Raw genomic sequence first — 22,765 nt, 5'->3', positions numbered from 1 at the left:
CCCGGCCCGGGTTTCTTCAGCAGGCTCTTCCTTGTGGAAAAATCGACAGGAGAGTGGAGGCCAGTCATAGATCTCTCAGCCCTCAACAAGTTCGTCTCAAAGACGGATTTCAAGATGGATACCTCCAAGACAGTGATCGCAGCCTTGAGGGAGGGGGATTTCCTCATATCTCTCGACCTCAAGGATGCCTATTTTCAAATCCCCGTGCACCCCTCCAGCAGGAAGTTCCTCAGGATCAAGTGGGAGTCCAGTGTCCTGCAGTTCAAAACCCTGTGCTTCGGCCTCTCGACGGCCCCGCAAGTGTTCACGAGAGTGTTCGCCGCGATCTCGGTGTGGGCACACGAGAAAGGCATACGACTACTCAGGTACCTGGATGACTGGTTGCTGCTTTCTGCCTCAAGGGAACAACTGAAGGAGCAAGGCGTTATGTTGCTCGACCTCTGCAAGGTGTTAGGGATCACGGTCAACCTAGGGAAGTCCCAGCTAGTCCCCAGCACCTGGATGACTTACTTGGGGATGGTCCTGGACACCCAGTTAGTAAGGGCCTTCCCCTCAGAGGAGAGGTTATCCAACCCTTCCTGACGGGACAACACAGGAGGGCCAAGGACTGGCAGAAGTTACTGGGTCATCTGGTTTCCCTGAAAAAAATTAGTACCGCAAGGGAGACTCAGGCTCCGCCCGGTACAGTGGAATCTAAAGGAGTCGTGGATCCAAGGGAAGGAGCCCCACAAAATAGTCCCAGTCCTCCCGAAGACGAGAGAGACCCTTCTTTGGTGGAGCATCAGGTCAAACACAGAGAAGGGAATGCCCTTCGCCTCCGACCCCCCAGAGATGCTGTTGTTCATGGACGCATCAAAGGAGGGCTGGGGAGCACACCGGCTAGGAAAATCAGCAAAAGGGCAGTGGTCCAGCGAGGAGGCGTCTCTCCATACAAACATCCTGGAGATGATAGCAGTTCTGAGGGCATGTCGACAGTTCATACACTTCCTGCGAGGGAACACTGTGGCGTTAATGTGCGACAATGCCACAGTAGTGGCGTATGTAAAGAAGCAGGGAGGCATGAAGTCAAAGGTCCTCTGCGCCCTAGCCACGGAACTGTTGGAGTGGGCCACAGAAGAAGGGATAGAACTGACGGCAAGGTTCATTCCAGGAAAGAGGAACGTGATGGCCGACGGCCTCAGCAGGACGGGTCAAGTGATAGGTTCGGAGTGGACCCTACACCCGGAGGTAGCTCGAGCAGTCATCCTACTGTGGGGCTCCCCAGTGATAGACTTGTTTGCCACACGTCTGAATGCCCAACTCCCCGTGTTCTGTTCTCCAATCCCAGACCCGTCAGCAGCGTTCGAGGACACCTTCCAACATCCCTGGGACGGTCTCGATGTGTACGCCTTCCCTCCCTTCAGTTTGATCAGGCATCTGTTGAACTGAGTGAGAGTGTCGTCCAACCTGTCGATGACTTTAGTAGCGCTCTGGTGGCCGGAAAGAGACTGGTTCGCAGACCTAAAGGAATTAGCTCTTCGTCCTCCTTGGCCGCTTCCGGACAGACCAGACCTCCTGCGACAACCTCACTTTCACAGGTGACACGAAAACCCTCGATCCCTCCGCCTTCAAGCGTGGAGGTTATCGAGAAGCTCCTGAAGAAAGAAGGATACTCATTGAGAACCGCGACAAGGATGTCTGGTTATCTACGGCGTTCCTCGGCAGTTGTCTACCAGGCGAAGTGGGCAGTCTTCCTGAAGTGGTGTGCATCCAAAAACATCAGGCCCTTAGGGGCGTTGATCCAGGACATTGCAGACTTTCTGGTGTACCTGAGAGACGACATGGGTTCGTCCATCCCGGCCATCAAAGGAGTTCGAGCAGCCCTAGGTCAAGTCTTCCTCCTTAGGGGCATTGACTTGGGAGCCTTAAGGCACATCTCGATGCTCATCCGCAGTTTTGAGCAATCATGTCCCCCCCAGGAGGTACGGGTTCCGCAGTGGGACTTAGCAAGAGTTCTCAAAGTTCTGTCAGAGCCGCCCTTCGAACCTCTCAGGGACGTACTAGACAGAGAACTCACCCTTAAAACAGCTTTTCTTTTAGCCCTGGCCTCGGTGAAGAGAGTTAGCTAGTTACACGGCCTCTTACGAGGTCTCACACTCCAAAGGGTGGAGGGAAGTTGTCTTTAGGTTCGTCCCTAGTTTTGTGGCGAAAACGCAGAACCCAGCGTGTTGGGATCCTCGGTTTGAGGGTTTTTCGGTGCCAGCCATCCCTCTATCCGACAACCCGAAGGATCTACTCTTATGTCCCGGGAGAACTGTAAGAAAATACCTGGAGAGGACTGCAAAATACCGCCCTCAGATCAAAAATTTATTCATCTCAACAGGCCGGGTGAAGAAACCGGTCTCGAAAAATTCTATCTCTTTCTGGCTGAGACAAGTGGTAAGGAGGGCCTACGAGGCTTCTGGGACTCCTCTCCCTGGAAAACCAAGACCTCATGATATCAGGGCTCTGAGCACCTCTCTGGCTTTCGAGAAGAACATGGCTGTGGGTAAGATCCTGAAGGCTGGGACCTGGTCTAGACAGTCCACCTACACGGAACATTATCTAAAAGATTGTACGAGAAAATCCTTGTACAAGTTTTCTATTGGCCCAATCGTGTCAGCCCTTCAGGAGATCTAAGGTCATAGCCCCAGGGTAACCGGGGGTGTTAATGCCAAGAGACACTAGTTCCTTCCTTAACCTTAACCCCCCCCCCCCCCTTTTTCCTTCCTTCCCCTGATCGAACGGGCCAGGAAGATGTTGAGAAGACCTTAATCACTGAAAGGAACACCCTTCAAGAGGACATGTATGGGAATTGGTTTTGAAAAGGTAAGCCATTTAGACACTGAGTTTTTTGGATAGTTTTCCCCTACTTTTCGTGCAGTTTTCAAGTGGTCTTGGAACCAAGACCTCCTTAGAGGTTCCCTCTCTCGCGTGCCTCCCCGTCAAATCCTGATCCCTGCAGGACACTCCCACCTCCTAAAGTGCAAGTCTCCTAAGAAGGTAGTTCTTGGTAAGTAACCGTGTTGGAACAAATCACAAATTTTTAAGTAATTTGTATTTTTCCTAACATACTTACCTAGAACTACCTTCGGGTTATGGCCCTCCCATCCTTCCCCGAGAACCTGCAGGATCGAGTAATACCTATTCCAACGAAACTTACTGGCGATTCGACCTGAGCCAGCACGCTGCCTGACCCTGGGGTCGCCTCAGGGCATGTATCACACTGCCAAAGGTTGACCCCGTAGAAAACAGGAAGAGGGGGGTAAACTATACAAAAAGCTGGTCGGTTAGGTAGAGTTAACCAGTAACTCCTAAGAAGGTAGTTCTAGGTAAGTATGTTAGGAAAAATACAAATTACTTGAAAATATGTGATTTACTACCCACACCGCTAGTTAGCGGGGTTAGGGGAGGGTAGCTTGCTACCCCCCCTCCCCCCCTCTCACACACCTGTGCTTGGGCTCACTTTGCTCTCGGCTCGGATGGTGGTCGGACGTGTCTGCTCTCATCCTCGCCGTCATTTGGCAGTCATTTAATTGCTTTTGTCTTTTTTTTCTAGTTCTGTATATGTGAAGTTGGCCTCTGCAATCATGTGCACCTGCCCTGGGTTTCCCGACCGCCTCTGTGGAATATTCATGTCGGCGGTCGAGACTGATCCTCACGCCCTTTGTCCTTCTTGCAGGGGCCAACGGTGTGATAGCAATAACAGGTGTAGTGAGTGTAGGGAGTGGTCTACCTCGCAGTGGGAGAGGTTTTCGCGACGACGGAAGAAGGTCCAAACTGGATATTTCTCCTTTGAAGGTTTCTTTGAAAGGAGAAAAACCCAAGGCCTTTTCTTCCGTTGCCCAAACCTCCTCCGAAGCTCCTACTCGGTCGGTTTCTTTCAAGAGACCGTCGAGTGGTAGCGTAGACCGATGTATTGTTTACCAACCTCGGGGCTCGAGAGATGACGTTGCTTCCCCTAGCGAAGCAGCTCCACCTCTCCCCCCGGGTGAGGATATGTCACTAACCACCTTATTTCAGCTTTGGTCCTCCTTGGGGCTTACGGGTTCGCCCTCCAAGGAGGTTTTGCTTAACTACATCCGGTTTGGTGCCGCTGTCAAGCAATCGTCACCGTCAGAGGTTGATCCTTTGTCTCTTGTCGACGTTGTGGTGGCAGAGGTATCCAATGCGGTATCACCCATCACCTCTGCCTCTCCAAACTCTACGGTAGCTGACGGCTTAGTTTCTCCTGTTACTGTTCAACCTACGAGGGAGAAACTAAGTCCATCGTCAGTCTCTCCTGCTAGTGTTTCTCTCCCTCGGGGGAGTTCACTTACAGAGACTCCTCTTCAGAGGACTGCAGAAGGTCAGCTTGCTGATCTAATGGGCCCCAGGGGGCGCATTCGTCGGAAGGCTTGCCTATCTCGTCGCCATAGAGGCCTTCCTCAACCTGCGGTGAGGAGACGCCTCTTTGGTTCAACATCTTCGATGCAGTCCATTGCAGAGGAGCCTCGAGACCAATCATCTATCACTGCTCCTGCACTGGTCCTGGACCTTTCTGCAGATCGTTCGCAATCTCCTTCGGTGGAAGGTCGTCCTTTTAAAGGACACGTCGACCTTCTATCCGACAGACCTGCCAACCTGCCGTCACCATTTCTATATGGGCCTAACAGGGCTTCACCTAAGCACGCTGAGGCGCGCCAACCACATAAGCGCTAACGAGACCTGACAAACGCTCCTTAGTAGCTCATCAGGCCCCATCACTAAACCCTAACACAGGGCATCAAGGGCGTACGCTCATACGCTCCAACAGGAGCATAGCTCCATCACGTGCTATGCGCGCCCTCATGCGCATATGCGTCCACATTATCCTGCGCGCCAGGTCTTTCCTGCACGCCTTGCGCCTATGCACCAACATTTTCCAACGCGCCCACGCCTAGCTGCGCGCCAACACTCACCTGCACACCATCAACCTCCTGCGCAATGGCGCTCTCCCGCGCACCATCAGTCTCCTGCCCGCACGCATACGCGCCCAACATCCAACTCTCCTGCGCGCCATGCAGCGCATCATCATACGCGCCAGGAAAAACCTGCACGCCAACGATCTACTGAAATCAGTACTTTTGGGAAGTCACAATGCTGGCTTCTCCCACGTGCCAACCAGTACCATCGCGCCAGCCTTCTCCCGCACGCATCCGAAAGGATACGCGTGCGCACCCTGCTCAGGCTCATCCATCCTCTCCATAGGATGCGCGCCAACATTCTCCCGCACTCTAGGGATCTTTTTCCTGCGCGCACGCCCTACGGCTGGTATAGGTGCGCGCGAACTCTCTCTCGCATGCCCGCGCACTCAACGTATTAATCCTGCGCGCGTAAATACTCTCCCGCACGCACGCTCACGCGCCAACAGTCTCCCCCATGCGCGCCCGTGCACCAATAGTCTCCCGCGTGCAAGCTCCGATATTCTCCCTCGCGCGTGCACCATTATTCTCCCTCGCGCGAGCACCATTATTCTCCCTCGCGCTGTAGTGGTTTGCGGACTGTGGCCAAAGGTAGCACCCAAACTGCCTTGTATCCGAATGCCGACCACAACCCGACGTTCACTACACAACAAACATACAACGGTGGAATACCCAAAAACCTAAGTAACAGTTCAAAGCACTGGGCACCACCCCTTGATTTATAATGGGCAAGGGGACCCAGCTAGATCCTGACTTAAAACTTTGCTTCTCCAGCTTGCTGATCATAAGTATAAGAACATTAGGTGAAAGGGAATATTATAAGTTATTTTAAAGATTAAAAAAAACAGTGGCTGAGTAGGGGAACTCAGTGGTTTAAGGAACTGGAATGAGATGCTGTTTTATAAAAAAACAAGACAAAAATATTTATTTAACCAAAACTGTTAGGATTACAATTACAATGACCCATCAATCCAAATAGAAAATTAAAGGCAAGATTAGCATCCCTTTACATCAAGCTTCAGCCACAGGATAACCAGATAAACAAATTTTGAAAAATAATAAAAAAATTATTCACATACTGGTCACTCACGTTTACTAAGCCATCTCAAACCAACCACCCATAAGAAATATATAAATCTGTGAGACTACTGAACTACAATACTTTCCCCTGAATCACTACTGTCCTTTCAATATCCAGTTCACCACGAAACTGCAAAGTCACTTAAAATTATCAAACTCTAAACGGTCAGGCCGCATACGATGCCGTGCAGGTCTCTGCAGGCCCACAATAACAATGTCTCAAAAATTTTGTCAACAACACTAGCATTCGCCAATGGCCTTATAATACATTGGTTGTGGTGTTATTCAGTCAAACACATGATGGTACTTACAGTTCACAGGCAGTGAAAAATGAATACAGAGCAGACACACACACCACTACTCACTGGTAACAGGCCATCAACCACATTCATAATTGTTATGAGCAGTACTAGACAGATACTCTGTTCCTATATACTGTACATACAGTGGTCTCGAGTAAACTTCCCTTACAATTGGGAACTTCTGTCAACATAAATGTCTGCCGTATCTGTTCTTTTTTCTTTTCTTGATGAAGGAACCTATTCTTGTAAAGTACAGTACTTCTATTTACTCAAACTCTGGTTACACATTCAAACCCTACAGAGAGTAGGGCGTGCTGCAAAAACAAATGTGATTAGACAACTGGTAGGACCAAAAAATATTACAATACCCCTTAAAACTATAAATAATGCTTCTATTCATGACTTTCTGTTATAAAATTAAATGAATTTGTTGCTGGGAAAATATGTAAACCTATTTAAGAAAAATTGAAATCTTTGCAGTGAATATAAGGGAAATCATTATAGTACAGTACTGGGGCAGAATATCAGACATTATGACAAAAGGGAATTGATAATGAGAGTTACTTTAAAACGTTTATAACCCAAGCTCGTTATATGTGGAAATGGTTTGTATTTTCCCCAACTATTATTAATTTTTTTCACAGCGCGAGCACCATTATTCTCCCTCGCGCGAGCACCATTATTCTCCCTCGCGCGAGCACCATTATTCTCCCTCGCGCGAGCACCATTATTCTCCCTCGCGCGAGCACCATTATTCTCCCTCGCGCGAGCACCATTATTCTCCCTCGCGCGAGCACCATTATTCTCCCTCGCGCGAGCACCATTATTCTCCCTCGCGCGAGCACCATTATTCTCCCTCGCGCGAGCACCATTATTCTCCCTCGCGCGAGCACCATTATTCTCCCTCGCGCGAGCACCATTATTCTCCCTCGCGCGAGCACCATTATTCTCCCGCATGCGAGACTACTGAACTACGTACGGCAAGGTCGCCATCGCCTCATTTTCCTCCCCGTAAGTGCATAATACCACGCATTGTGGGAGAAGGGAAACATCTAGAGGGGTCCAGAATCCCAAAGCCACCACAGGCGAACCCACCAATGATGGGGACTCCTCCCAGGGATCCTTCAATCCCTATCCCTTCAGGGGGTATGTCTGACAGCGTATATTTCAGCCAACAGCCCTGGTTCGGTGCACTGATCACAGCCGTAACGCAGGCTTTCAAGCCTGTCTTCTCTGAATTGGGACACAGAACCATGGCTTCTTCTACCCCTTTGAAGAGAAAAAGGAGTTCCAGACGCGGTCACTTCCCCAAGGGCGAAACTGACTCCACTCAGACCTTCGAGGCAGATTCCTTCTTTTCCTCAGACTGCCTCTTCTTCCCTTTCGGACGAAGATTTCCCGTCCCCAAGGGAATCACGCGAAGAGAGAGACTCCCTCATCGCACCAATGGGGGAAATGTCTCTTCGCGCCGTGGGGTCTACATCCTTCTCAGGAAGGAATCTAAGGACTTCAAAACATTGCTGAAGTCCTACTAGGGCTAGGATGGAGCCAACTAGCCACTCAGGGAATGTCCGTGACTCTCCCCAAGAAGGAGACCAGCAAGAGTCAGAACATGCGTTTTGGCAAGTTCTGACTCTGAGGGCTCTCAATGGGTTTTCCGACCCAGAGATCCCTCCTCGAGAGGGCAAGGACACGGTCTTGGACCGTGTATTCGGTATTCAGAAACCCTCCAAAACCAGTGCAGCACTGCCCTGGTCTCAAGGGGTTAAGAGTACCAGGGACAAGATCTTACAACAGCTCTCCGAGATGTCCTCCTCCAACCGTTCTGGTGCCACCAACAAGCTCCTCCCACCTCCGCGTACAGCAGAGGAGGTAATTCGAGATCCTTGAGGAGCCTTGTTTAGCTCTTCCTCCTCACCACTCGCTGGAAGAGCTAACCAGGGGAGTCCCTCTTGAGAGACACTCCAACCGGCAAGTCTCGTTCTTGGCAGCCGAGATCCTTAACTAGGAGAAAGTTGCAAAGTGTGCTATGCAATCCGCTTCGTGGCTCGATATCTGATTGGGGACCTTAGGTATCCTGATATGTTCTGAGGATTTCTCCAAAGAACGTACCAGGAAAGCTATGGAAACATTCCTTCTCTCAGGTACTCGCACGAATGAGTTTCTGGTCCACCAAGTCTCGAACTTGTGGGCAAATACCATCCTGAAACGTCGGGATGCAGTACTGTAGCTGAGAGATTCCATCAGAAGGTCCCTAGCACCGAGATCAATATGCTCAGACATTCCTCCCTAGAGGGATCCGTCTTGTTCGAGCCTAAGGATGTGGAACATGCCGCAGAGAGGAGGAGGTCTCATCAAGATTCCCTCCTTCATAGGGCTTTAACATCCAAGCCCTATAAGCCTCCAGCACCACAGCAGTCCCGTCCAGTCAAGACCACTAAGATGACAACAGCAGCGAAGACCTTGGTGTCTAAGCCCTTTTCTGTCAAAGAAATGAAAGGCAAAAAGTCCTCCAGGGAAGGCAAGAATCCTAGAGGGAGCAGCCGAGGCCGCAAACGCTAGGATAGGCAGTTCCCCTGCATTACCACCATTGGGGGGGATGCCTACAAAGTTGCTCAAACAGGTGGAAGCAACTCGGGGCCGATTCCTGGACAATCTCTGTGATCAGTCCAGGATATCGCGTCCCGTTCATAACATCTCTACCTCCCCTGACGACGAATTCAGTGTCATTGAACTCCCTTGCCATGGGATCGGCAAGAGGGCAAGCCCTTTGGGCAGAAGTCCAGACCCTGTTGAAGAAGGGCACTCTCCAAAAGGTCCTCGACGGATCCCAGGCTTCTTCAGTCGACTCTTTCTTGTAAAGAAGGCGTCTGGAGGCTGGAGACCAGTCATTGACCTCTCGGCTTTAAACAAGTTTGTCAAACAAACTCCGTTCAGCATGGAGACGGCAGACACGGTCAGACTAGCAGTAAGACTGCAAGAATTAATGTGCACACTGGACCTAAAGGACGCGTACTTCCAGATCCCAGTCCATCCGTCTTCAAGGAAGTACTTAAGATTCAGCCTAGACAACAGAAAATACCAGTTCAAGGTGCTGTGCTTCAGTCTTTCCACAGCACCACAAATCTTTACCAGAGTGTTCACCCTAGTATCATCTTGGGCACACAGGATTGGCATCCGTTTCCTCCGTTATCTGGACGACTGGTTAATCCTAGCAGACTAGGTGTCAACCCTTCTTCAACACCGAGACAAACTTCTGAGACTTTGCCAAGATCTGGGGATCATGGTAAATCTCGAGAAGTCTTCTCTGCTTCCCACTCAAAGACTGGTATAGTATACCTAGGCATGATTATAGACACCACTCTCCACAAAGCCTTCCCATCAGACAACAGGATAGCAAGGCTGAGGAAGGTCGCAAGACCTTTTCTCAAACGAGAAGAACTTCCAGCCCAATCGTGGTTACGTCTCCTCGGTCACCTTTCATCGCTGGCCCGTCTAGTTCCCAATGGTCGCCTCAGGAGGAGATCCCTCCAGTGGCGACTCAAGTCCCGTTGGAATCAAGCGTACGACTCCCCGGACATCCAGATCCCCATGGGACCTGCGGAACTGACGGATCTCCAGTGGTGGGTGGCAGACGAGAACCTTTGAAAAGGAGTGGATCTTCTCGTCGTCCCCCCAGATTTGATGCTGTTTTCAGATGCTTCAAAAAAAAGGGTGGGGGGCCCACGTGCTGCACCACACGACCTCAGGCCTCTGGTCAGAGTCAGAAAAGTACCTCCACATAAATCTCCTAGAGATGAAGGCCATCTTTCTAGCCCTTCAACAGTTCCAACAGTACCTGGCAAGTCACTTTGTGGTGGTGATGAGCGACAACAACACAGTAGTGGCCTACATCGACAAACAAGGAGGTACTTTTTCGCAGCAAGTATCCCATCTAGCAGTAGAGTTACTGAGATGGTCTGAAATCCACTTGATACCACTATCGGCATGCTTCAATCCGGGTAAGAGGAATGTGCTCGCCTACAACCTGAGCAGAGCATCTCTGATAGTGAGTACCGAGTGGTCTTTGGATCATCTAGTAGCCAACAAAGTCCTGACTTTGTGGGGTTCTCCGACTGTGGACCTCTTTGCAACGGCCCTGAACTGCAGGCTCCCGCTCTACTGTTCCCCAGTCCCGGACCCTAAGGCTCTCTGGCAAGATGCTTTCCAACAACGGTGGGGCAACATTGACGTTTACGCCTTTCCCCCGTTCTGTCTGATGAGGAGGGTACTCAACAAGACCAGAACATCGGTCAATCTTTCAATGACCCTCATAGCTCCGCTATGGCATCACGCAGAATGGTTCCCGGACCTTGCAACTCCTAACGGAGCCACCAAGAGAACTCCCTCCATGACACAATCTACTCAAACAACCACATGCCAACATCTTCCACAAAGCCGTAGGTTCACTACGGCTTCACGCCTGGAGACTATCCAGCATCTCCTCTCTGAGAGAGGATTTTCGCAACAAGTTGCGATCAGGTTGTCTGGACACCTGCGAAAGTCTTCAGCAGCAGTCTACCCAGTCTACCAGGCAAAGTGGAAAGTCTTCTGTGGTTGGTGTTGTGGAAGGGGTATCTCTCCACTCGATGCCACTATTCCAACAATAGCGGAGTTCCTCGTGTATTTGCGTGAAGAAATGCGCCTTTCATTCTCGGCAGTGAAAGGCTATTGCTCAGCCTTAAGTCTCGCCTTCTGGCTTGAAAGGAATGGACATTTCCTCATCGCTAGAACTTTCTCTACTCGTACGTAGTTATGAACTTACCTGCCCTCAGTCGGAAGTGAGACCTCCCCCATGGAACGTGGTTCGAGTTTTCAGAGACCATTACGCCAGGCATCAGATCGCCACCTAACCTGGAAGACGGTGTTCCTGCTAGCTTTGGCCTCGGCCAAGTGAGTCGGCTAACTTCATGGTCTTTTATGGTTTCTCTTTTCAGTGTGTTTGGTGATGATATCGGCACCTTGGGGAGACACGTAGTTTTGGCCTTGCAGGCATGGCTGAAGATGCGGCCAGTATATGAGCAAGACTGACGTAGGTCCCCTTCAACCTTGTAGTTTGTACAGAGGATATGATTGCTTGCAGTCTTCCCCAGTAATGAGTGTGGGGGGGCTGCCTGTGTCGTGAGCATAGTACACAATGAAGTGAAAGAAGTAGTTTAAAATAGATTTATTGCCATCGGACTCCTCAGGTCCTCCTTCCCAGGTTTATGTACGAAACCCTCTGTGTCTCCTTTGGCCTCCAGAGGAATTCAGAAGGGGAAGGGAGTCTCCGTCTTACGCTTGGGGAGTCCTTTGAGCGAGAGGAATCTTGCCTTCTACTGGTGAAATTAATACCTGCTTGCTTCTCTCTCAAGGAACTTGATCTTGGTAAGTTGTTGCCTTATTTAGGTGATGATGATGCCCAGTCAGCAGAAAAGTTTCTTGAGGTTCTGGCTGCTGCTAGGACCCAGAAGATTTCTGAAGTTGTTCCCTCATATTTGGCTGTACCACCTGCAGAGGAGAGATGTGATGAGGCTATCCTTGATGTTTCCTTGCCCGCTACAATGGAGGAGCCTTCTTCGTCCGACGCAGAGATTGCCACCAGCCTTGCTGTACCAGGAATGGTGACATAGGTAGGAATAGATGAAAGAAAGCCTTGATGCTCGTTGCAGGGGTAAAGGTGATGATGAAGAAGAATGCTCGTAAAGTCACCTTAGATTGCTTTCCAGAATTTTTCAGTCAGCTGTTCCTGATGGAGACCAGGCATTGATCTCTTTCTTTTGAACTAGTTTCTTCAACTAAGTTCTTTAAAGATGGAAATGGCAAGCACAGGAAGGAAGATTTACTGCTCTCTGATTATCTTAAGGACATATATTTTCAAATACCAATCAATCTGTCCGACAGAAATTACCTCCTCTTTGTCCTTGATGGAGTCGTGTACCAGTTTGAAGTCCTAGGCTTTGGAGTGTTTATCACTCCTCAAGTGTTTATGTGAGCATTCACTCTTGTTTCAGTTTGGGCCCACTTGAACAGGATCCACTTATTGAGAAATCTGGACGAATGGTTTTAGTTGTCCTCAAAGAGGCAACTGCTCCAGGATCGAGACAGATTTCTTAACTTTTGCCATGATCTGGGGATCGTGATCAACTGGGAAAAGGGAAGTCTCATGTCCTAGAGAAGGATACAGTGCCCGAGAAAGTTGATAAGGGAGAGTCTTCCCATCAGATGTTCTCATGGTTTATCTAAAGTATCTCTCCCTTCCTTGTATGATAAGGGGATGATGGATATTGCTCATATAGGTCCTCACATCTCAGATGCCATATCCTCAAGGCGATAGATTCTTCAGTGACAGTCGTCCATTTCCTGGTGGAGACCTTGCCTAACACCTGCGACATTTAGCTCAGGTCATTGGAAGGTTGACCTGAGTCACGACTTTCAATCCTCTACGGGAACAACGTACGTTGACATTTCTCGGGTCGGTTAATCAGCCAGATTGGTTATAGGGCCTTTTGCCTTGCTTGGGATAAGTCTCCTATAAAATTTGATGGTCTCTATTTCATTTAGGAACAAATAAGAAGTTTTTAAAGTCATTTGTGTTTTTCATTACGCCAACCTAGGACCTTTAGGTTACACTGCCTGCTTCAACCACCCTGTAGAACCCAGGTCAAAGGTCACCCGTCAGACAATTGTGTAACTCGATGAAAGCTTATGGCCGTTAGAGATTCTCCGAAGTCATACTCCTATCCAAAGCCTCTGGTTTGTATAGTTAAGACCAATACAAAATTCTCTCTCTCTCTCTCTCTCTCTCTCTCTCTCTCTCTCTCTCTCTCTCTCTCTCTCTCTCTCTCTCTCTCTCTAAATGTTCTTACAATGGATAGTTATTTCTCAATTATTATCAATGTTTTCCAATACTTTCATAACTTTCTCCTAATCTTATTCCTCTTTATCAGTTTTTATACGAAAATTTTGTCAATTAGTTGATATTGATATGTTGTCAATTATTATAACTCATTTTTCGGAATAATAATAAAAGATCTAGATGGTCATGTCTTTAAAGTTGGTTAATATCTGTATGGATGGAGTAATACAAGAAGTCAGATAAAGGACGGATGATGATGTTTGGTACGAGGGAATCAGCCGACGTCAGCAAACTATGAATTGATAGGTGGTAGTGAAAATAGATAGCAGACGATGTAATTTTGATAGGGGATAGTGTAGAGGTGAGTGGTAGTATAAAACGTCGAAGGCAAATATGAGGAATAGAACAATTTTAAAGATAGCAACAACCCAGGCAGACGGAGCAATGAATTTAGATATGGTTGATGGAAACATACAAGTTGATATGTGTAGTATTTGGAAGTAAATGTGATAGGTATTAGGATGTGTATCTATGACTTTAGTACAAGATTGTGAAAGGTAGAATGTTTTGCTCGGTATAGATGTAGTGATGTACATTGAAGCGTTGAGAAGTTTAAAGATATGGAGGAATTGAAAATGGTTATACAGTATAAGTGAAAATATGTTTAAATATCACTCATGAATTGTAAAGTGATCACATATACATAAAATCAAAACCTAAGGCCCCTATTCAACCAAAGTAAGACCAGGGAGCAGGCAGTGACCGCTGATGACTAAGCAGGTAGACCTATAGGCTCCCCCAAACCCCTTATCCTTAGCACACAAGGACGGTAAGGTTGCAGACATGACTAAAAGCTATCAAACTTGGGTGGGTCTTGAACTCCAGTCCAGCATATTGGTAGGCAGGGATGTTTCTAGTAGGCTGTCACAGTCATAAAGAAGGCTTTGAGACATTTCAGTCATGTGGAGATGACTGTCACTAAGGTAGTTCAAAAATTTTTCCGGGATAGGAAGAGGAGGAGGATAGGAAGACGTAGGGTATGTGAAGTAGCAGAAACATTTGAATAAAATGGCTATAATTCTGAGACAATTAGAGTGCATGCAAAATATATACAAAAAGTTCTCAACTTATAAACTATGAATAAGTTCCAAGAAGTTGTTTATAAGCCAAAATTTGTTAAATCTCGGCCTACGTTAGGCATCACCTAACTCACGGGCCTACGATTTTCATCTGCAAAAGTCAACGAATGGTTTCATATTGCAAATGACGTCTTGTTTTATTACAATGTTTCATTATGAACTTTTGATACTGAAATTTACGATTTCAAATGGATTATTTGTGATTGTATATCTGACTGTTTTTAAGTGTTGGACCTCCTTTAAATGGTACAATGTTTGTTGGGGTTCCGATACATTGCTGAAGAGCCAATGTAACTTATTTTCCATTCTAATTCTAGGAAAGGAACTGGGCAAAGACACTCCAAAATTCAACGGGTACAGCTTCGTAAGCGCCCCCCTCCCCGGTGCCCGGTGTGGACGCCTCCCCCTTCATGACATGGGGCGAAGTCGACGGAACTCCGATACAGCTGGATGGAAATCAGACTCCCCTCTTGAAAAGACACACGCCGGGACCGTCGTATAGAATACTCAAAGTGCCCAATAGTTTTGTATCCTTTTGTTTACTTTTATATACTGTACTTATTCAGTTTCTTCTTGTTTTATGTAGGTAAACAAGTAGGGAGATTTGCAAGAGTATTATATTTACTAATAATACGGTGGCGTTGAAACATAGTCCATGTAATAGAACTCTTAGGTTTTATTAGAACTTCATCTTTCAAGGGAATAAAAGAAGTTGATTTCAGTGTTGACATGCTTCAAATCTTCAGTGCAAGCTGTAATCTTGAGGAATTGTTGATATGTCAGAGTGTGCTTTCTCTCTTCCTCTGGTTGATCAACTAATAACAATTATAAGTGTTGAAACCTCATGAGATTTACTGGATGTTTTTTACATTTGTCTTCCATTTTGATTTGTGAAAATTGATAGGAAGGTCATTTTAATTTTCACTAAACAAAGTGGCTGTGCTTCAGATTCAACTGAATGATAAAGCATAGTTTTCCCTCTCTCTCTCTTTAATTAACATGCACAGGATGACGGAAACCTTTTACAGTGAATAAGTTTTATGAAACTTCAGTACTGTACTTCTGGGTTACGGGTCTTCTTTCCCACCGTTATCCCTACATCAAAGGCTTGTTTGCCAGCAAATTACAGGGGTTGCCCTTGCTGCATCCATATTTCTAAAATCATCGGGTTTATACAGTAATCTGACAGATGGTTTTTACCATCGTATGCTCTTGCAGTCATCAACCACAGTTATTGGCAGTTGGCCTTTTGCTAAAACACTTCACTGTCCACTACATCTTAATCGCTTTCTATGACACGAAGGACGTACGTTGGTAGTATTCGTACACCCTTACCACGGGGCATTCAGTACAGTGTACAGTACTGTACTGTAGACATGTAAGAATAAAACGAACTGTTAGATATACTTACAAAAATTCAGATACAAAGACAAATCTAGCAGAAATAACAAAGATAAAGAATAATGGAGTGAAAAAAATATTTTTTCAATATTAAACTTAGCCGGTGATTATATAAGCTGCAGCTCTGCTGCTCGACAGAAAACTCTACGTTCAAAATCCGCCAGCGATCGCTATACAGGTAGGGGGTGTACTTCAACAGCGCCATCTGTCGTGCAGGTACTCAGTACTCAATGTAAACACAGAACTCAATTTTCTCTCTGTCGTGCCACCGGCAAGACCTACTAAATTCGCTGTTGCTAACTGGATTGGTTTTCACAACTTTTTGGTGAAGTACACGTTTCTAGTTTTGAGCTTTCGCTTTGCAGGCTTTATCTTCAATACATCCTTGCATTCTTTTGTTGATATCGGATTATTTGTTGATGACTTTGGATAGTTTTTGAATTCCCTTTGACTAATTCAAAATGGCTGACCCTTCTCAAGTCCCTAAATTCAGGAAGTGTAATGCTAGGGACTGTTCAAGGCGTCTTCCGAAGGCCTCTATCGATCCTCACACCGTTTGTTCCAATTGTCGGGATAAAACCTGTCAATTGGAAGATCGATGTGAGGAATGCGTTGGGCTTTCGGAATTCGATTTTATCGAATTCCAGAAATATACACGTAGGCTAGAGAGAGATAGAGTCAGGAGAAGTTCATCTCGCTCCGTTGAATTTTCCTCTCCTCATGCCCCACAACCTATTCCTTCCCCTGTAGTGGTTGCTCCTGATCCCCCTTCTAGCACTCAAGAACCTTCGATGGCAGATATGATGCGTGCCATCCAAGCTCTGGGTGAGAGAGTCGAGTCCTTGGCTAGCGACCGTAACCAGCTCATGGCAGACGTCAAGGAGCTGAAGTGTAAGAGTGCAGTGGGTAGTGATAAAGTGAGTGGTAGTGTTGTGGATAGTGTTGCGCTTGAGGGTTCGTCTGTTCGTGCCTGTCGTCCTCCCAGTCCGGGACCTCTTGCAAGCTCCCAAGTCCAGGGGAGAAGCAATGTCGTACGACCAAAGGGTTCGAGAGGCTTTAATCAGCGAACAGACGTTCCCTCCGTGGTTTCGGGCGTATCTACCCAAGATCGCCCCACCCACACAAAGACGAGAGAGCCCATTTATTCCTCGTCTGCGGAAGAGGTTTCTCGTAAGAAACCATGGACCAAGGTCTCGCGGCCTCTTAAGCGCAAGTCCAACGGCCCAGTTGTAGCCACTGGGTCAGTTCGGACTCACTGCAGTCTTCCGACGACTGCTCACCTCCTAAGAGAGGCAAGGCGGTACCGCATCAGGCATTCACACCGTCTGTTGCCGCACCTGCTCCTGTAGACCCTAAGTGGTCTTTGCTGCAGACCATGCAGTCTCAGTTAACGTCATTGATGCAGGACTTTCGTGCGGAGAAGGTTGACGCTGCACCAACCTCTAGCCTACAACCACCCTCGGTTGTGCGTCCGGTGGACGCTGAGGCGACCTTCTGCCGCACTCCAGCTGAGAGAGTCCCGCCACCCATGCGTTCCAGTGTACCCTGCCAGCCGCATGTTCAGCGACGCACGGAACCTTCCGTTGACGTTCACGAGGTACAACAACAGTCTAAGTTGTTTTGTTTTGACGCGGTGCGTCAACCTCCGCAACCCAGTGTGGTTACCTCTACTCGCCCACATCAGACTAGACAGTCTGGAGTAGACGCTATGCGTCCCCGCGCTGCTATGGTTGTTGCCAGTTCACAGACTGGGCAACAGTTCCATGACGTTGCGTCCGGTTCAGTCACGCGTGCACCCGTGCTGCCGGACTCAGCTGACCAGCCGATTCCTACTCCTTTGCCGCTTCCTCCTCAATTCTCAGATGATGGACTCTCTGATGATGACGACGCGGCACACATTGATGACCCACATACGGACCTTGACGAACCCAAGACCACGCAACCCTCTTTGGACTTTAGAAAAGTTCTTGCTCTGTTCAAAGAGATGTATCCGGATCAGTTTGTGTCTGCGGCTCCACGCTCTCCTCCGTCAGAGTTTGCTTTAGGCACGCAGTCATCCGCGCCTGCCTTTACGAAACTCGTCCTCGCCCGCTCGTCCAAGAGAGCTTTACGAGTTTTAGGAGATTGGATGCAATCCAAAAAGAACCTAGGGAAGACAGCATTTACGTTTCCCCCTGCGAAACTCTCTTCCAGATCGAGCGTCTGGTATGCCACGGGAGAAGTTCTCGGCTTGGGAGTTCCTGCCTCTGCCCAGGGCGACTTCTCAAGTCTAGTAGACTCTCCCCGCAGGCTAGCCATGAGACGCTCTAAGATATGCTGGTCTCCTTCGGACCTAGACCATCTGTTGAAAGGAGTGTTTAGAGCCTTCGAGGTCTTTAACTTTTTGGACTGGTGTCTGGGAGCTTTGAGCAGGAAGATCTCCCCGTCTGACAAGGAATCTTCCTTGCTCATAATGTCCTGCATGGACAAGGCCATACGTGACGGATCTAGTGACCTTGCGGCTTCGTTCGTATCCGGGGTCCTCAAGAAACGGGAGAACCTTTGCTCTTTCCTGTCAGCTGGAGTAACACCGTGTCAGAGATCAGAACTTCTTTTTGCTCCTCTCTCAAAGTGCCTTTTCCCAGAGGACTTGATTAAGGAGATTGCTGCCTCCTTGATTCAGAAGGACACCCATGACCTGGTTGCGTCCTCTGCCCGCAAAGCCACCCCTTTGCCTACCTTGTCAAGACCCAGGATGGACACTCCAGCGTCCAGATTCATTCCGCCCTTTCGTGGCAGAGCCTCCAGCAGAGGAGGTGCTCGTGCCGAAGGGAGACGTGGGAAGAAGAAAGGTACCAAGTCCTTTAAAGGCAGAGTCTGACTGCCACCTTCTTCAGACAGCAATGGGAGCCAGACTCAAGAACTTCTGGCAGACCTGGGAGAAAAGAGGCGCAGATGCACAATCTGTGAAGTTGCTCAGAGAAGGGTACAAGATCCCGTTTGTACGCAAACCCCCTCTAGCAACGTCTCCCATCGATCTCTCTCCCAGGTACAGAGAGGAAGACAAGAGATGAGCTTTGAAGCAGGAGGTGTCTCTCTTACTAGAAAAGGGAGCGGTAGTCAAAGTCCGGGACCATCAATCCCCGGGCTTCTACAACAGTCTCTTCTTAGTGGTAAAGAAGACAGGAGGGTGGAGGCCGGTGCTAGACGTCACTGCGCTGAATGTCTTTGTCACAAAGCAGACGTTCGCCATGGAGACCACAAAGTCCGTTCTAGCAGCGGTCAGGAAGGAAGACTGGATGGTCTCTTTAGACCTAAGGGACGCATACTTTCACGTCCCCATCCACCCAGAATCCCAACCTTTTCTGAGATTCGTTTACGAAAAGGTTGTCTACCAATTTCAAGCCCTGTGCTTTGGCCTAAGCACAGCTCCTCTTGTGTTTACGAGGCTGATGAGGAATATTGCCAAATTCCTGCATTTAGCGGATATCAGAGCCTCCCTCTATTTGGATGACTGGCTTCTAAGAGCTTCTTCCAGTCGTCGCTGTCTGGAGAATCTAAAGTGGACTCTAGATCTGATCAAGGAATTGGGTCTCCTGGTCAATATGGAAAAGTCTCAACTGGTCCCATCCCAAACTATTGTGTATTTAGGGATGGAGATTCACAGTCAAGCTTTTCGGGCTTTTCCGTCGGCCCCCAGAACAAGTCAAGCCCAGGTATGCATCCAGAACATGCTAAAGAAGGAACGATGTTCAGTCAGACAGTGGATGAGTCTGATAGGGACGCTTTCATCCCTGGAACAGTTCGTTTCGTTAGGGAGACTACACCTCCGTCCCCTTCAATTTCACCTAGCTGTTTACTGGAAAAAGGACAAGACGCTAGAAGCGGTCTCGATCCCCATTTCCGAGAAGATGAAGTCGTCCCTGACTTGGTGGAAGGACAGTATCAGCCTCAGAGAGGGTCTGCCCCTGGCTGTTCAGACCCCCAACCACGTTCTCTTCTCGGACGCATCGGACACGGGCTGGGGTGCGACATTAGACGGTCGGGAATGCTCGGGAACTTGGAACTCGAGTCAAAGAACGTTACATATCAACTGCAAGGAGCTACTGGCAGTTCATCTGGCCTTGAAAAGCTTCAAGTCCCTCCTTCAAGGCAAAGTGGTGGAGGTGAACTCGGACAACACCACGGCCTTGGCGTACATCTCCAAGCAAGGAGGGACCCATTCTATGACGTTGTACGAGATCGCAAGGGACCTCCTCACCTGGTCAAAAGATCTAAACCTTTCTCTAGTAACGAGGTTCATCCAAGGCAACTTGAATGTCATGGCAGATTGCCTCAGTCGGAAGGGACAGATCATTCCAACAGAATGGACCCTACACAAGGATGTGTGCAAGAGACTGTGGGCCACATGGGGCCAGCCGACCATAGATCTCTTCGCAACTTCGATGACCAAGAGGCTCCCATTATATTGCTCACCAATCCCGGACCCAGCAGCAGTTCATATAGATGCCTTTCTACTGGATTGGTCACATCTAGACCTTTATGCATTCCCCCCGTTCAAGATTGTCAACAAGGTACTGCAGAAGTTCGCCTCTCACGAAGGGACAAGGTTGACGTTAGTTGCTCCCCTCTGGCCCGCGAGAGAATGGTTCACCGAGGTACTTCAATGGCTAGTGGACGTTCCCAGAACTCTTCCTCTAAGAGTGGACCTTCTACGTCAGCCACACGTAAAGAAGGTACACCAAGGCCTCCACGCTCTTCGTCTGACTGCCTTCAGACTATCGAAAGACTCTCTAGAGCTAGAGGCTTTTCGAAGGAGGCAGCCAGGGCGATTGCTAGAGCAAGGAGGACATCCACTCTTAGAGTCTACCAGTCGAAGTGGGAAGTCTTCCGAAACTGGTGCAAGTCAGTATCAGTATCCTCGACCAGTACCTCTGTAACCCAAATAGCTGACTTCCTATTATACCTGAGGAAAGAAAGATCTCTTTCAGCTCCCACTATCAAAGGTTACAGAAGCATGTTGGCATCAGTCTTCCGTCACAGAGGCTTAGATCTTTCCAACAACAAAGATCTACAGGACCTCCTTAAGTCTTTTGAGACCACGAAGGAGCGTCGTTTGGCTACACCTGGTTGGAATTTAGACATGGTACTAAGATTCCTTATGTCAGAAAGGTTCGAGCCACTACAATCAGCCTCCTTTAAAGATCTCACTTTAAAGACTTTTCCTGGTTTGCTTAGCCACAGCTAAAAGAGTCAGTGAGATTCACGCCTTCAGCAGGAACATCGGATTTTCATCTGAAACGGCTACATGTTCTTTACAGCTTGGTTTTCTAGCCAAAAACGAGCTACCTTCTCGTCCTTGGCCGAAATCGTTCGATATTCCAAGCCTTTCAAATATGGTTGGAAATGAATTAGAAAGAGTCTTATGCCCTGTTAGAGCTCTTAAGTTCTATTTAAGACGAACTAAACCTTTACGAGGACAGTCAGAAGCTTTATGGTGTTCTATTAAGAAACCTTCTTTGCCTATGTCAAAGAATGCATTATCCTATTATATCAGACTGTTGATACGAGAAGCTCATTCCCATCTGAGTGAGGAAGACCAAGCTTTGCTGAAGGTAAGGACACATGAAGTTAGAGCTGTCGCAACTTCAGTGGCCTTTAAACAAAATAGATCTCTGCAGAGTATAATGGACGCAACCTATTGGAGAAGCAAGTCAGTGTTCGCGTCTTTTTATCTTAAAGATGTCCAGTCTCTTTACGAGAACTGCTACACCCTGGGACCATTCGTAGCAGCGAGTGCAGTAGTGGGTGAGGGCTCAACCACTACATTCCCCTAATTCCATAACCTTTTTTAATCTTTCTCTTGAAATGTTTTTTATTGTTGTTTTTGGGTTGTCCGGAAGGCTAAGAAGCCTTTCGCATCCTGGTTGATTTGGCGGGTGGTCAAATTCTTTTCTTGAGAAGCGCCTAGATTAGAGGTTTTGATGAGGTCCTGTAGTATGGGTTGCAACCCTTGATACTTCAGCTCCTAGGAGTCGCTCAGCATCCTAAGAGGATCGCGAGGCTCAGTAAGGAAGACGTACTTAAAAAGGCAGAGTAATTGTTCAAGTCGACTTCCTTACCAGGTACTTATTTATTTTATGTGTGTTATTTTGAATAACTGCTAAAATGAAATAAAAAATCCTTAGCTCATAATAATGTAAACAATTATTGCTGGTCTCTACCCACCCCCCTGGGTGTGAATCAGCTTATATAATCACCGGCTAAGTTTAATATTGAAAAATGTTATTTTTATAATAAAATAAATTTTTGAATATACTTACCCGGTGATTATATATTAAAGGACCCTCCCTTCCTCCCCAATAGAGACCCAGTGGACCGAGGAGAAAATTGAGTTCTGTGTTTACATTGAGTACTGAGTACCTGCACGACAGATGGCGCTGTTGAAGTACACCCCCTACCTGCATAGCGATCGCTGGCGGATTTTGAACGTAGAGTTTTCTGTCGAGCAGCAGAGCTGCAGCTTATATAATCACCGGCTAAGTATATTCAAAAATTTATTTTATTATAAAAATAACATTTTAGTTTTGACTGAGATTGAAAAGACAACATACCAAGGTAATACTAGGCAGGCAGTTAATTCTAATAGCCAGGCCTTCTCCATCATAAGACTCAATACTACGCAGTACTCTAGAAGTTTTATTCCAGCTGTTACCAAGTTGTGGAATGATCTTCCTAATCGGGTTGTTGAATCAGTAGAACTTCAAAAGTTCAAAGTTGGAGCAAATGCTTTTTTGTTGACCAGGCGGACATGAGTCTTTTTATAGTTTATATATGACATATCTCTTTTGACATTACTTTTTTTTAGAATGATTTATTGTTAATTTGTTCTCTTCAGTTATTTATTTCCTTATTTCCTTTCCTCATTGGGCTATTTTTCCCTATTGGAGCCCCTGGGCTTATAGCATCTTGCTTTTCCAATTAGGGTTGTAGCTTGGATAGTAATAATAATAATAATAATAATAT

The 22,765-nt window shown here is 47.6% G+C and overlaps 1 protein-coding gene across 4 annotated transcripts in view; it reads left to right on the top strand.

The window, feature by feature from the left end:
• The window catches only part of LOC137638212 (splicing factor ESS-2 homolog), a 322,644-nt gene that overhangs the window by 228,714 nt on the left and 71,165 nt on the right, over positions 1-22,765 (top strand). Inside the window, exon 4 of one of the 4 annotated variants that reach the window (XR_011043888.1) lies at positions 14,677-14,882. The exons of 2 other annotated variants lie outside the window; for them this stretch is intronic. Coding sequence is in view for 1 of the 2 variants with exons in the window: in XM_068370297.1 (XP_068226398.1) it covers positions 19,458-20,987 (1,530 nt within the window). In the remaining variant the exon portion in view is untranslated. Of the gene's footprint in view, positions 1-14,676; positions 22,760-22,765 lie in introns of those variants that run through there. One more of the 4 variants, XM_068370297.1, reaches the window with a different exon arrangement.

This window comes from Palaemon carinicauda, chromosome 3 (genome assembly GCF_036898095.1).
Source record: "Palaemon carinicauda isolate YSFRI2023 chromosome 3, ASM3689809v2, whole genome shotgun sequence".
Classification (NCBI taxonomy): Eukaryota; Metazoa; Arthropoda; class Malacostraca; order Decapoda; family Palaemonidae; genus Palaemon; species Palaemon carinicauda.
Note: the sequence above shows the minus strand (reverse complement) of the source record. Positions and strands in the feature narration are given on the sequence as shown.